We start from the raw sequence: 15,720 nt of genomic DNA, 5'->3' as shown, positions 1-15,720 counted from the left end.
TCCTACTAATTTCTGGCTGTAAATTGTCGTGTACCCAAGGACTGGTCTCATTTTGTTAGTTTATATCGACGAGGTAACACTCCCAAGTAAGCAAGACAAGCGGCTTTTGCAAAATGGACAAAATTGGTGAAAGAGCAGTGATCCAATATTTGCATAAAAGAGGTTTACCACCTAAGGATATCCATAATGATATGGAAGCAACACTAGGGAAAGATGTCCCTTCGTTTGTTATAGTGAAAATGTGGGTGGCGGAATTTAAGCATGGCCGATAGAGCCTTGAGGATGACCCCCCGTCCTCGAAGGCATGTCAATGTTGCAACCCCAGAAATGGTCAATACAATTCATGATAATGTTATGACTGACAGACGAGTCACAGAAAGATATATAGCCAGTAGAGATGGCATTTCACAGTAAAGAGTACATTCCATTCTGACCGAGGATCTTTCAATGGGAAAGCTTTCGGCCGGATGGATACCAAGACTTCTGATAGATGATCAGAAGCACATTATCGCGTGCTAATCTTAACTTTTGTTTATGATGATCCTGCCAACTTTCCTCAAAGATTTGTCACTATGGATGAAATATGGGTCCATCATTTTACCCCAGAGGCCAAACAACAATCGAAACAATGGGGTTACCCTGGCTCTCCCCCACCGAAGATGACAAAGACGACTGTTCCCTCAGCTGGGAAGGTTATTGCCTCGGTTTGCTAAGATGTAGATGGAATTCTGCTGATAGATTCTCTCAAAAATGGACAAACAACCAATAACACATACTATGCTTCACTTCTGAGGCAGATACGGGAAAATATTAAACTTAAGCGCCGCAGTAAGCTCACTAAAGGTGTGTTATTTCATCAATACAATGCTCCTGTTCACAAGTCTGTCATTGCCATGGCTGCCATTCACGAGTGTGGCTTTAAATTGATTGAGCATCCGCCTTATTCACCTGATCTCGATCCATCATCTATTTCCAAAATTGAAAACAGCTATTTCAGGCAACCTAACCCTAACCCTAACATGCGACGAATGACTTTCTGAACAGCAAAGAAAAGGAGTTGTATAAAAGTGGCATTGAGGCCCTTAAACACCGCTGGCAAAAGTGTATAGATACAGAAGGGGGCTTTGTTGAAAAAAATAATACAGTATGTCCGGCAAAATTCAAATTCTTCAATATGAGGCTCAATCAGCCCTCGTAAGTCTGCGAGGAACTGTGAGTGAAAGTTGGTTTATTGTAATGTTGTATTTTGTGTATTGTATACTGTATTGAAAAAACAAATACAATTTTTCAAAAGAAAACAAAAGTATTGCTATTCTATTCCCAAGTCCATCATTTTCGCTTTCTCTCTCTTGGAACGTCTTTATTCTTTTACTTTTAATTATCGTAAACATCTCCGATCTTCACTTTCTCCTGATTATGTAGTCATGCCATTTCATAATTCTGATCCATTTTCTTTATTCCTTCTCGCTTTATTCTTACTTGTTTTAACAAACAAAATGTACATGTACTCGTACTGATGTTCGCATATTGAAGAGCTGTTTTCTTTCTCGGAATAGATTTTAATCTTATTTTTGTGAATGTTTCTGATGGGAACGCTGTGTGGTTGACTATTTTGATAATGGTTAGAAGGTGATATAGATGCAATTTGGCAGATTTCGTCGGAAGTTTTTATAATGTAACTGATGGAGGACTCATATTTTAGGAAGAGTCATTTAAAAGTTCACATCAGTGTTAAATCTGTTTTCTTTAATAATTCACAAGTTTGATAACAAGTTTGCCATCATTCTTCTTTATTTGGATACAGCCACAGTTTGACATCATATCTTATTATAATATTGTATTATAACTGTTGATATTGGACATAGAATTAAACTCTGAGTTGGACAGTATACACACAAATAAAGATATATGTGACCAGAATAGACACAAATGGAGATATCTGTAGACAGTATACACACAAATGAAGATATCTGTAGACAGAGTACACACAAATGGAGATATCTGTAGACAGTATACACACAAATGAAGATATCTGTAGACAGAGTACACACAAATGGAGATATATGTAGACAGAATTCAAACACATGGAGATATCTGTAGACAGAATACACACAAATGGATATATTTGTAGACAGAATACATACAAATGGAGATATATGTAGACAGAATACACACAAATGGAGATATATCTGGCCAGAATACACACAAATGGAGATGTCTGTAGACAGAATACACACAAATGGAGATATATCTGGCCAGAATACACACAAATGGAGATATATGTAGACAGAATACACACAAATGGAGATGTCTGTGGCCAGAATACACACAAATGGAGATGTCTGTGACCAGAATACACACAAATGGAGATGTCTGTGACCAGAATAGACACAAATGGAGATATATGTAGACAGAATACACACAAATGGAGATATATATGGCCAGACTACCCACAAATGAAGATATCTGTGGCCAGAATACACACAAATAGAGATATCTGTAGACAGTATACACACAAATGAAGATATCTGTAGACAGAGTACACACAAATGGAGATATATGTAGACAGAATTCAAACACATGGAGATATATGTAAACAGAATACACACAAATGCAGATATCTGTAGACAGAATACATACTAATGGAGATATCTGTAGATAGAATACACACAAATGGAGATAATAACGAAACCAACAATGGATGATCAACATATTGGCAACAAATTAACCTTGATTTAGCATATAATTAGTACGAAATGTAAATTATGCTGCTTTGACATTGTTAACGTTGATCGCGATTAACATATAATGTAGATACATTGTGTAATTCTTAAATTGACAACAGAGTATCCGATTTTTTCTGCAATGATTTATTTCTAGTTTTTATAAATATTGTTCAGCATAATGTATCACAATGTACAGTTGATTTACAACTGTTTAAAGTCGTAACCATTCTAGACGGTCAAAGGCTGAATGGAGAACCAATCAGGGCTATGGTCCTCAAAATGTTTGTGTTCATCAGCACCACTTACTACGACGGTTGCTGGGAAAGATCTTGGTCTGTTAGGATCTTTAATTGGCTTCGCCTCCGTAGATACGTATCTGATGACGAAGCCACATCGCCTCCGATTAGATTTGTTGGGATCGCTTCCGTGTACAAGGAGGCCGGAATGCAGCGACATTTGTCCGGCATTGACCGGACACGGGGTAGACTTCGTAACGTCCAATAGGTGAATCGGTATAGACTGGTTCGATGACAACAAATTTCCTTTTTCCTCGGCAACCTTGTGTTCAAGTATCCCCATAGTGTGTGTTCCTGATAATTACAAAACCCGAAGATAGGAACAAATTAGTTTTTCATTTAACGAAAACTTGTTTTTCTTCAAATGTGTATAAACTTAAAAATTTAGAGTACATAATGATTTATGTTACAAAAATATATCGGGCCATACCAGGTATAACGCACATGCATCCGTTCTCCGTGTCAGCATCATCCACCGCGAGCCAAGCAGTGACCACCTCACCGTCCACACCCCAGTATCTGGAAACATAAATTTTGTAGTTATTCATTATCATTGATATTTATATTATTTGTTAATTAAAATTTCCTTACAAAGCACGTCAATAGACATTTTGTCTAATAATCCCGAAATCGTTCCAAAAAAAAAAAGTTGCGGAAATTATTTGATATTTAGAGCATATACCTGATATCCTGGTGCCATGCGACAAAGGGCTTGGCCCCATCCGGCCGGGCTAATTCTGTTTCCGGGTATTTACAGATGAACCGTGAGTCGAGAAGTATGATGTTCTGGCCGAGGATCTGGCGGACATGGAGAAGTATATTTTGATGTGATGCGATTTCCATCACCCATGAGTGTTTAAGATGAACATTGTGAAGAGAGTACTGAGCGCCTTCCTTACCTGTAAATAAATAGAGACCAACCTAACATAACAGTACACATTCTTCCAAATGGTCACTAAATTTTTGTTAAACATATGTACTCAATCTTGTCTTAACTTGTACTGTGCAGTTGAAACTGGCCTCTCCCCGTTTCAATGACTATGAAAGACCAGCTCTCCTCGGTTCCAATGACTATGAATAACCAAGGGACAAGACCAGCTCTCCTCAGTTCTAATGAGTATAAATAAACAAGGGACAAGACCAGCCCTCCTCAGTTCTAATGACTATCAATAAACAAGGAACATGACCAGCTCTCCTCAGTTCTAATGAGTATCAATAAACAAGGAACAAGACCAGCTCTCCTCAGTTCCAATGACTATCAATAAACAAGTAACAAGACCAGCTCTCCTCAGTTCTAATGAGTATAAATAAACAAGGAACAAGACCAGCTCTCCTCAGTTCCAATGAGTATAAATAAACAAGGAACAAGACCAGCTCTCCTCAGTTCTAATGACTATCAATAAACAAGGGACAAGACCAGCTCTCCTCAGTTCTAATGAGTATCAATAAACAAGGAACAAGACCAGCCCTCCTCAGTTCTAATGAGTATAAATAAACAAGGAACATGACCAGCTCTCCTCAGTTCCAATGACTATCAATAAACAAGGAACAAGACCAGCCCTTCTCAGTTCTAATGAGTATAAATAAACAAGGAACAAGACCAGCCCTCCTCAGTTCTAATGAGTATCAATAAACAAGGAACAAGACCAGCCCTCCTCAGTTCCAATGAGTATCAATAAACAAGGGACAAGACCAGCTCTCCTCAGTTCTAATGAGTATCAATAAACAAGGAACATGACCAGCTCTCCTCAGTTCTAATGACTATAAATAAACAAGGAACAAGACCAGCTCTCCTCAGTTCTAATGAGTATAAATAAACAAGGAACAAGACCAGCTCTCCTCAGTTCTAATGACTATAAATAAACAAGGAACAAGACCAGCTCCTCCTCAGTTCTAATGACTATAAATAAACAAGGAACAAGACCAGCTCTCCTCAGTTCCAATGAGTATAAATAAACAAGGAACAAGACCAGCTCTCCTCAGTTCTAATGAGTATAAATAAACAAGGAACAAGACCAGCTCTCCTCAGTTCCAATGAGTATAAATAAACAAGGAACAAGACCAGCTCTCCTCAGTTCTAATGAGTATAAATAAACAAGGAACAAGACCAGCTCTCCTCAGTTCTAATGAGTATCAATAAACAAGGAACAAGACCAGCTCTCCTCAGTTCTAATGAGTATCAATAAACAAGGAACAAGACCAGCTCTCCTCAGTTCTAATGACTATCAATAAACAAGGAACATGACCAGCCCTCCTCAGTTCCAATGAGTATAAATAAACAAGGAACAAGACCAGCCCTCCTCAGTTCTAATGAGTATAAATAAACAAGGAACAAGACCAGCTCTCCTCAGTTCTAATGAGTATCAATAAACAAGGAACATGACCAGCTCTCCTCAGTTCCAATGACTATCAATAAACAAGGGACAAGACCAGCCCTCCTCAGTTCCAATGAGTATCAATAAACAAGGAACAAGACCAGCTCTCCTCAGTTCTAATGAGTATCAATAAACAAGGGACAAGACCAGCCCTCCTCAGTTCCAATGAGTATAAATAAACAAGGAACAAGACCAGCCCTCCTCAGTTCTAATGACTATCAATAAACAAGGGACAAGACCAGCTCTCCTCAGTTCTAATGAGTATCAATAAACAAGGAACATGACCAGCTCTCCTCAGTTCCAATGAGTATAAATAAACAAGGAACAAGACCAGCTCTCCTCAGTTATAATGAGTATCAATAAACAAGGAACAAGACCAGCTCTCCTCAGTTCTAACGAGTATAAATAAACAAGGAACAAGACCAGCTCTCCTCAGTTCTATTGAGTATCAATAAACAAGGAACAAGACCAGCTCTCCTCAGTTCTAATGCCTATCAATAAACAAGGAACAAGACCAGCTCTCCTCAGTTCTAATGACTATAAATAAACAAGGAACAAGACCAGCCCTCCTCAGTTCTAATGACTATAAATAAACAAGGAACAAGACCAGCCCTCCTCAGTTCCAATGAGTATAAATAAACAAGGAACAAGACCAGCTCTCCTCAGTTCTAATGACTATCAATAAACAAGGAACAAGACCAGCTCTCCTCAGTTCTAATGACTATAAATAAACTAGGGACATGACCAGCTCTCCTCAGTTCTAATGAGTATAAATAAACAAGGAACAAGACCAGCTCTCCTCAGTTCCAATGAGTATAAATAAACAAGGAACAAGACCAGCTCTCCTCAGTTCTAATGAGTATAAATAAACAAGGAACAAGACCAGCTCTCCTCAGTTCTAATGACTATCAATAAACAAGGAACAAGACCAGCTCTCCTCAGTTCTAATGAGTATCAATAAACAAGGAACATGACCAGCTCTCCTCAGTTCCAATGAGTATAAATAAACAAGGAACAAGACCAGCTCTCCTCAGTTATAATGAGTATCAATAAACAAGGAACAAGACCAGCTCTCCTCAGTTCTAACGAGTATAAATAAACAAGGAACAAGACCAGCTCTCCTCAGTTCTATTGAGTATCAATAAACAAGGAACAAGACCAGCTCTCCTCAGTTCTAATGCCTATCAATAAACAAGGAACAAGACCAGCTCTCCTCAGTTAACAACGATACAATAGAACATTCGTAGAGATACATTGTAACGCCCTGAAGAACTGTGTGTTACATTAGGTTGATTTGCTATGAAACAATAAAAGCGCAATTGATAGTTGACTTCAACTGTGCTTTGGTTCAATTGATAATTAAGTCCCAAGTCTGTGAGCGGTGATTAATAACACTGCTATGTATTATATTTTATAACTATTGTTGTTCTGTTATATATTGTTTAGTTACGCTTTTCGAGCACTGACTATATATGAAAGTAAACAAAAATATTCAATGTTTAAAAATATATATTATTTTTACATACCATCAATAGTATTATTCGGTTTTTAAGTCATTATTTATTCTGCGTAATGATAACACTATACGTATTTTTGTATAGAAAAAATATATTACCTGCGTTTTCCTCGAGTTGGCCAAAGTGTGTCTGTAACTTTTTCACCTCTTCTGCTGACAAAACAGTGATTCCAGAAAAGTAGCCTTTCTTAGAATAAAAGTCAGCTATATTTTCCATTCTTCTTGATAACAAAACTTCTCTTGGGTTTAATTGTCTAACTTGGAAGTATGCTTTTAATGTCTGTCCCCAGTAGTCTGGTTCTCGCGCAGTACATTCTGTATTTATAACAGAAGTTGTAGATATCACGTGACAGTATGCTGTTGATACGGGACCATAGAATACGTCAAGGTAAAGACAAGATTAACTTGGAATTCAGCGCACGTGATGTGATTGATTAATGGGTACACTTCATACTGTTATTACTAAAAAGCTAACAATACAGTCTAGATATCACCACAAGCACCAGAGTACCGACCACACATTTCAATACTAAGATTAAGCAATGTAAAAATGATTGGAATACAGAGGCCGCACAAAAACGACCACCTTCTCGGAATAGAGGGGTATCCACGTTATTGTGTGTAAGGTGTGCTATGTCAGGTATATCAAGTACATAATTACAAGATAGACCAACTTCCTGGTACCATGTTGTTGTGTGGGTATCAGACCTGAGGTACCATCTGTACCGTGTAACGGTTAGGATCATTTACAGACGGTCTCCCTGTGTGCGAAACGCATGTGTGTAGTGCATGTGTATGTTTAGGGAGGCTGCGATATACAGAGCCGATGCCGACTTTATAGTGCTACCTCACTGAAGCATACTGCCGAAGCCACTCAGCAGTGAGGAAATGTCAGGGGAAATTAAAGAAGAACAAAATTGCTAGAAAGAGGAGAAAATATAAGATGCCAAACTTAGTCGCCTCTGACGATCATGTAATGGAAGCAGCAAGTACAATTCTTACACCCTATCTACAGAGCAGGAGATAAACTCATAACTACAGAGCTATTCAATATTAATGAAGTCTGAATAAAGGTGGGGTATACAGTATGCTGTCATACATTGATTACCGACCTATCCACCCCAGTGTTGGTATTGATTGATACTAGTAACTTAGACGGTAGGCTTACTTCCTGATATATGATCCTGGTTGTCACGAGGACGTCAAGCACCTAAAAATCACAAAAAAATCCTGATAATGTCTACACAACGAATTGCTGATGGCTTATTGGATGTTTTTGACATGTTTTTCATTTTATTTTTGTTTTATGTTTATTATCGAATCGTATTTGTAAAGATTAACAGCAACTGATATGTGTGTACCGGTACATGTAATGTCTACGGTACTGTAATGGAAGGTTATTGTTTTTATTAGATTCTGTTTTCATCGACAGCGATACATCCCTTGTATCAACGAAATGATCTCCAAAAGTTATATTGTCTACCAAATATCGGAAATGTTAGTTGACTTATCCAAATTTGACTTACCCAGAACATACATCAATAAACTGATTTAATACTGGTAGATGTTTTAAGTGTCACGTATAAGGGAGTCTGATGTCTGTAAGAATACATATATTTATGTGGTGTTGCTCAGTAATCATACCCTTAAACATTAGACTTTACATCATTGAGTCAGTGACTTTCCAATGGAACAGTTTTAATTAAGGAATAATGGGTGAACAGATGTTCTTATGAATGTTAGAAGAATTAGGAAAACATTTAGTAACTGTAAAACCTCAAACGAGAAAAGCTGAAATTAGAAATTTGATTATTAGACACTTTGTTGAAAATAAGAAACTTGGCTCTAGTGCATTAGATAGTACAGAGGAAATAGTCAGTCAGGAAGGGCAAATTAAACAAATAAAATTGGATCATGAAATGAAAATGAAACAATTGGAGATGGAATTGAGATAGTAAAAATGGAGATAAAGCGAGTATCAAGAGAAAAAGAAATAGAAAAAGAACGAAAATTGAGAAGAAAAACAAACAAACGTAGAGAGAAAGAAATTGAGGGATAGACAATTAGAACAAGAGAAACAGAAAATTCAACTTAAATTGAAATAATTAGAGCTAGCTGAAGGTAGATTGATTAACCCAATGTCCGGTTTTTTTCAGAGGATAACAGAGGTTTTGATATTAATAGAAATGTTTCCTTAGCTCCCCCCTTTCAGGAAAAAGAAGTTGACAAATATTTCATGCATTTTGAGAAAATTGCGAATAGTAGGAAATGGCCTTAACTTAAGCTAACAATGTAACTAAAAAGTGTTTGATAGGTAAAGCCAGATACATCTATTTTCTTTGTCATTGAAAGGAATTGCAGACTATCAGGAAGTAGAGAAAGCTATTTTATAGGCTTATGATCTTGTACCTGAGGCTGATAGCCAGAAACGAAATTCGAAAAATGAACAATCTCATATAAAAATGCTGGACGGAAAGAACAATTGTTCAATAGGTAGTATGATTCAAAAGAAATTGACAAAGATTTTGACAAACTTAAGGCAATTATTGTTAATGGAAGAATTCAAACGTTGTATTCATGGAAATATCAAAACTTATTTAGGTGAGAGAAAAGTCGAGTCACTTAGTGAAGCGGCTATAAGGGCTGATGCGTACGCTCTCATCTACAAAGGCTCATTGTTCAAAACGAGTTATCAAGAGAAAACCATACCACAGGTACTGGTCAATTTAATTAGCCTAGGGACCCAACCTTTAGTGGCCCTACTAATAATAATCATGAAGTAAGGCCAAGTCTGATTCTAAACCAGATCAAAAGGCAAGTGCAGGGTTTCGTTCTAGTCCTGTTTGTAATTACTGCAAGAAAATAGGACATGTTATGTCTTTGTGTTATTTCATCCAGGGTATGGAGCAAAGACAACCACAGTCGGGTTCTTCTACGTTAGTTATGTCACAGCCTAGTCAGAAACTTAGTGTTATGATGGAAGATTCAAAAGAGATTGCTATTTAGGTTAAGAATTCAGTCTTGATAGTGTATTGGAGAAGGCACATTCATCGCTCTAGCGGTACAGCTTCTGGTGGACAAATTGTAAGTCCTTTTCCAGAATATATGCGATGGGTTGTTGTTTCCGATTTCTTCACAAATAGGACCCCATCCCTTGTCCAAATATCCAGACATTTACCATCCTTCCTGAACTCTCTCGCGCTCTATCAGTCCTAGCAGTGGCTAAGCCTTTATTTATGAAGATTTTTTTAAACCATGCATGGATTTTTCTTTTTTTTTCTTCTTTTTTTTCTTGTCAATGTTCTTTGGTACTTTCTTGTTTTTAACAGTTCGACTTTGAAGTTGTGCAAGATGAATTTGGCTATAATTGGCCTCTGCACACCACTCCTTTTAGGCCCTTACGTATGACTCCGCCCAATAGCAAATTCTGTAATTTTGGAGCCAGTTTCATCGATGATATACTTACCATTGATTCAGAATAACAGGGTTTCAGCGACCCTTTAAGGGCCGATAGAAATTTTGCTTGTGTTGGAATCTTGGCGTATGTTTCGTCTCTAATAAAAGCTACTTGACGTTTAGATTTCGATATTGAATTTCATAATGGCTTCATTATGGTTTCAGCTAGACATAAAGGCAGACATGCTAACTGTTCATTTTAACCAGTTTTAAACTGAGAAATGTTATAAATTCTCTCACATGAATAACCAATAATAGCAGTCTTCTTAATCATCTCGTTCTTTCCAAACAGATGAAACATACCAAATCGTCATTTTATAGATAGGTATATCCATGATAATGAAGCATGCTTAGTATATATAGAAGTTTTAAATGTGAAATATAATGCTATAAACAACTGCATTTTAATTAACTAAACAGCCAAATTGGAATTTTTCGATGAAATGAAATGTTTATAGAATCGGGAAGTATCGAAGGAGCATGTAAACATTTAATCTATGGTTACTGTATGTATATAAATATGTTAATACTAGACCTGATGATAAGCCGTGGATGACGAATGAGGTATGGAAATGTATTCAATTACGGCAGAAGATTTTATCCGCGTATCTAGATTTTCATATTTCTCTGATATTTGGTTCTAATTCTTGCAACGAAATTGAACGAGTAATGAATCATGATATCCAATCTAAAAATACACGGTCAAACCAATGGTTAGTTACTTCAAAGTTCAATAAATCCGATCTTTATCTCTAATATATTTAACAAAAATCAAGATCTGGAGTTTGGCGACAGCATTCCATTTTTTCTGATAACCATAAGAACTTAGGGGTAGCTTCTAATGCAATTGCTTAATGAGGAGATAAATGTAGAAATACCGGTACTTACAAAAGAGCTTCAAAAATAATAAATGCCTTATCACTATGTTTGACAATTAAAATTTCTAGTGAACAGGAAAGTTCGAAGTAAAATATATGTTTCATTCTACCTATGATGGTACATGTGCCTGCGTGAAAATTTTGATTTATCTAAATTTCATTTGTTTTAACTGGAAGCTGAGAGAGTGGTAACTGGGTTGCCTGTATATGCAATTACTCACTCTCTGTATATTCAAATGGAATAGGATAATTTATAAAATCAGAAGAGAACCAAAAATAACGGGAAATTAGATATTAAAAAAAAATGTGGATTATCGAATCAGTTTTTCACATAAATGGTAAAATTTTGTAAATGCGTTTAGTCTAATTTCAACTCTTTACCGAAGGCGAATTCCCGGGGGAAAAAAAAAAGGCAAAATCTAACCATTCCAGTTTGGTCTCGTCAAAATCTAACCATTCCAGTTTGGTCTCGTCAAAATCTAACCATTCCAGTTTGGTCTCGTCAAAATCTAACCATTCCAGTTTGGTCTCGTCAAGACAATCCTATTTACCAAACTATTCCTGCATATTAGATATTCATAGAACATTTGTCTTCTGATCAGGAAAAGCCATGCAATATTTGACAGTTCACTCTTTTTAGATTAACGTTCCGAGAGTAGGAAATATCTTCCTAGTCAGGATTCATCAAAGACTTATTCCTAACAAATATCAATCTGTGGAAAAAGATAAAAAAAAAAAGAAGGCAGTAATGGCACTTATATAAATACTCAACGCAAGCTTGTATAGTATAAACTAGACTTTTAATGAGTCTTTTTAAAAGGTAATTATCTGCCATAAATATTTTTGAAATACCAAAATATTTCAGATTTCCTTAACTAAGGTGTTTTTACGGAAAAGAACTGTTGGTCTTAGAGAACAGTAATGTGCATTCCTAAACTATAAACATAAACGCGTATAACGTATGTTTTATGTACAGTGACTCAGTCCAATGTAACAACTGGCTGATCTGAAAGGTTACAACTGGAGACGAGGGTCAGGACTCCTTCAGATAGTTGGACACTTCTATGAGATTGTTATCCGGATCTCTGAAATATACCGACCGGATAGGACCGACAGCTCCGGTTCTGTCTACTGGTCCCTCCAATACAGGTACTTCACAATTCTGTAAAGGAAGGTCACATCGTGAAGTATAACTGTTAAAATGGACAATAATACATCAAACATCTACGCATCTGAAAGTATATCGCGATCAGGACACGTGTATAAGGAACGACTAAGGGTAGATGTAAGTAAAGTGGGTATAGTCAACATCTCTAATGTAAGTGTAAAGTCTGTATAACCAACAACTCTAAGTGTAAAGTCTGTATAACCAACAACTCTAATGTAAGTGTAAAGTCGGTATAACCAACAACTCTAATGTAAGTGTAAAGTCTGTATAACTAACAACTCTAATGTAAGTATAAAGTCTGTATAACTAACAACTCTAATGTAAGTGTAAAGTCTGTATAACCAACAACTCTAATGTAAGTGTAAAGTCGGTATAACCAACAACTCTAATGTAAGTGTAAAGTCGGTATAACTAACAACTCTAATGTAAGTGTAAAGTCGGTATAACCGACAACTCTAATGTAAGTGTAAAGTCGGTATAACTAACAACTCTAATGTAAGTGTAAAGTCGGTATAACCAACAACTCCAACGTAACGTCAACTCTGGTTAAATGTAAGTGCCAAATTGATATAAAGAACGACAACTTTGGATAGTGACTGTAGGAAAGACAGCACTTTGCAGATATATAGTGGGTACCAGGAATTCTGGACAGAGAAGTTGAATGGATATTGAGTGAGAACAGCTATTATCTCAAGGTTGAGGTTGTGAGTGTAAAATGTACATAAAAAGCGTAAATATGAGCGAAGGGTAAATATTAGTGCAGAAGCATGGCCATTCAGATCTGTCCATTTTATATTTTCTTTCAGCCCACGTGCCCTTTAGGAAATTGTGTTTTATTCAGGTTGAAGAAGTATGAAATAACAATCAGATCCAGACAACAGATCCTAGGTAACTGACCTTGAGGTGCTGTATGACGCTGTCCAACGTTTCCTGTGTAATGAAGCAGACATCTGCTGATCCTGGAGTTGGAACATGGGCCTTCGGTTCGAACTCCTTCTTATGTTCGTGAATATTAATCTTCTGTTGACCGAAATTTAAAGCTTTTCTCCCACCCTGAAATATAAACGTCCATACCAACATTTACCAAACTTGAAGGTCAACACATCCATACCCACAACTACTAACCTTGTAGGTCGACACCTCCATATCAACAACTACTTACCTCGAAGGTCGACACCTCCATACCCCATAACTACTAACCTTGAAGGTCGACACCTCCATACCCACAACTACTAACCTTGAAGGTCGACACCTCCATACCCACAACTACAAACCTTGAAGGTCGTCGCCTCCAAACCCTCAACTACTAACCTTGAAGGTCGTCACCTCCATACTCACAACTACAAACCTTGAAGGTCGTCACCTCCATACCCATAACTACTATTCAATAAGGTACACAACAACTAAATACCACAAACACTTACCTTGAAGGTCGACACCTCCATACCCAGAACTCGGGAGTAGAAATCACAAGTCTTCTGTACATCCTTGACTGTGATGACGAAGTGGTCAAGTCGGTTGACAGAAAAACCGCTGGCTAGTCGCAGAGACTTCTGAGCACATGGATTCTGTAAAATTGATATTTAAAGTAATAGCTGTTAAGTGCCAGAAATATGAGATAATATCGACCGGCTTCAACATTTGAATGTAGAGTACTATATAACCTGTTTCTCCATATCTACACTAACAGCAATATGGCGGTGATGAGGACGCGGTATGTTGTGTCCCGGCGAGTCATGTGACAACGCAATCATTAATCTGAGGGACGAACAAATTAAATCTCGTTGACATGATTACGTATAATGATGAAACGATAAAAACATTTAAAATGTTTTAACAAGAAGACAGTTAAATATTCAAGGTGTACACAGTGACCCATCTGTTGCAGCTAGAATACGGACTACACACTATCTATGTCAAGTACAACTGTAGGTAAATATTGGCATTAAGATACTAGCGAACCACAAAGGCATGTTACTGTCGTATGACTCTGTACGTATAACATGTGACAAAGAAATGCAAAGGTTCTCTATTTAGGTTCATCCGAATTAACACCCCAAACGCCAGCATGACAAAGAAACAAGAACATCACACAAATCCTCCACTGATATGCAGTTAAAATCCAAATATCACACTTTTTCTCAAATTCTGAAAAGTGGTTTCGCACCGAATATTACATATATGTACAGGTAAATAAGCATTATTGAAGGATTTCACATAATCGATTGTTCAGCGATAAGTTGAAGTAAATGGATTCTAACTTTCAAAACATCTTACACAAATTGGAAAGTGTAATTTCATCATATTAACTTACACATGTTATTGAAAGCCACATAATCTTCCGTGTGGAACTACTCTATCTTTCGGGAAGACTTCGCGTCAAATAGGCGGAATGTTTTCAGATGTGAAGAAAAAGTGTAATTATGTGGATTTTAACTAAAGAATCGTGGAGGATATATTTGATATTCTTGCAATATGGGATTCCATTGTCGTACTGGTGTTTGGGATGTAAATTCTGGTAAAAGCAATGGGAAAAACATGAATTTGTAAATTGGCGGAATTCAACCACTCAAGAATTGTGCCCTCCCTTGCCATAGTAAAATAGCCATTATACGATAATCTTTGTAATGACCGTGGTCATGTGAGCTGACGAGATCTCGCGGGACACGGTAATTCCTCGTGCTGAAAAAAAGTTTCCGGTAGATTCACTTTTCAAACTTTTTTTAGCAGCGAAATGTCTGGAAAGTGCATTCTCGTCAGCTGAAAGGCTGCAATTAAGGCCGTAATAGCGGATGTAAAACCCGTTAAATAACTAAATAAATAAATAACTGGAAAAATGAGTTAGATTATGAAATGAGTGGTCTGATCTGTTTATATGTGGTGACATTATGGTACGTCGAAAAATGATTGATGTTTCGATATAAACATTGTACATGTATGTGTGTCTTCTATCAACAACACGACTTTGAATAGTTAAAACATGTTTTTGGTCATTAACTAGCTTCTCGCAGGAGTCGTTAGAACACTTGTTCACTTTCGCTCTCTGAGGTGTTTTCGATGTATATACTGATAAAATGTTCACTGGTCTCTGTCCTACAGATTACTGATAAAATGTTCACTGGTCTCTGTCCTACAGATTACTGATGAAATGTTCCCCTGGTGTCTGACTCTGTCCTACAGATTACTGATGAAATGTTCCCTGGTCTCTGTCCTACAGACTACTGATGAAATGTCCCCTGGTGTCTGTCCTACAGATTACTGATGAAATATTCCTTGGTGTCTGTCCTACAGATTACTGATGAAAT

At 37.0% G+C, this 15,720-nt stretch overlaps 2 protein-coding genes across 2 annotated transcripts in view; both read right to left on the bottom strand.

Moving 5' to 3' along the window:
• Positions 1-2,691: 2,691 nt before the first annotated feature.
• Positions 2,692-7,438, bottom strand: LOC117325257 (probable alpha-ketoglutarate-dependent hypophosphite dioxygenase). Its single transcript, XM_033881368.1, has 4 exons — positions 7,013-7,438; positions 3,705-3,921; positions 3,453-3,541; positions 2,692-3,316 (listed from the first exon to the last, which is right to left on the bottom strand). Exons 1-4 carry the CDS (start codon positions 7,128-7,130, stop codon positions 2,955-2,957), a joined length of 786 nt encoding a protein of 261 aa, XP_033737259.1. The 5' UTR covers positions 7,131-7,438; the 3' UTR covers positions 2,692-2,954.
• A 4,590-nt stretch (positions 7,439-12,028) lies between these two features.
• Positions 12,029-15,720, bottom strand: part of LOC117325256 (glyoxalase domain-containing protein 5-like) — a 12,534-nt gene continuing 8,842 nt past the window's right edge. The window contains exon 4 of the mRNA XM_033881367.1: positions 12,029-12,409. Coding sequence (XP_033737258.1) covers positions 12,281-12,409 — 129 coding nt within the window. The 3' untranslated portion in view covers positions 12,029-12,280. The remainder of the gene's footprint in view (positions 12,410-15,720) is intronic.

Source organism: Pecten maximus, chromosome 4 (genome assembly GCF_902652985.1).
Source record: "Pecten maximus chromosome 4, xPecMax1.1, whole genome shotgun sequence".
In the NCBI taxonomy this organism is placed as follows: Eukaryota; Metazoa; Mollusca; class Bivalvia; order Pectinida; family Pectinidae; genus Pecten; species Pecten maximus.
The sequence above is the reverse complement of the archived record's forward strand: the minus strand, read 5'-3'. Positions and strand labels throughout refer to the sequence as shown.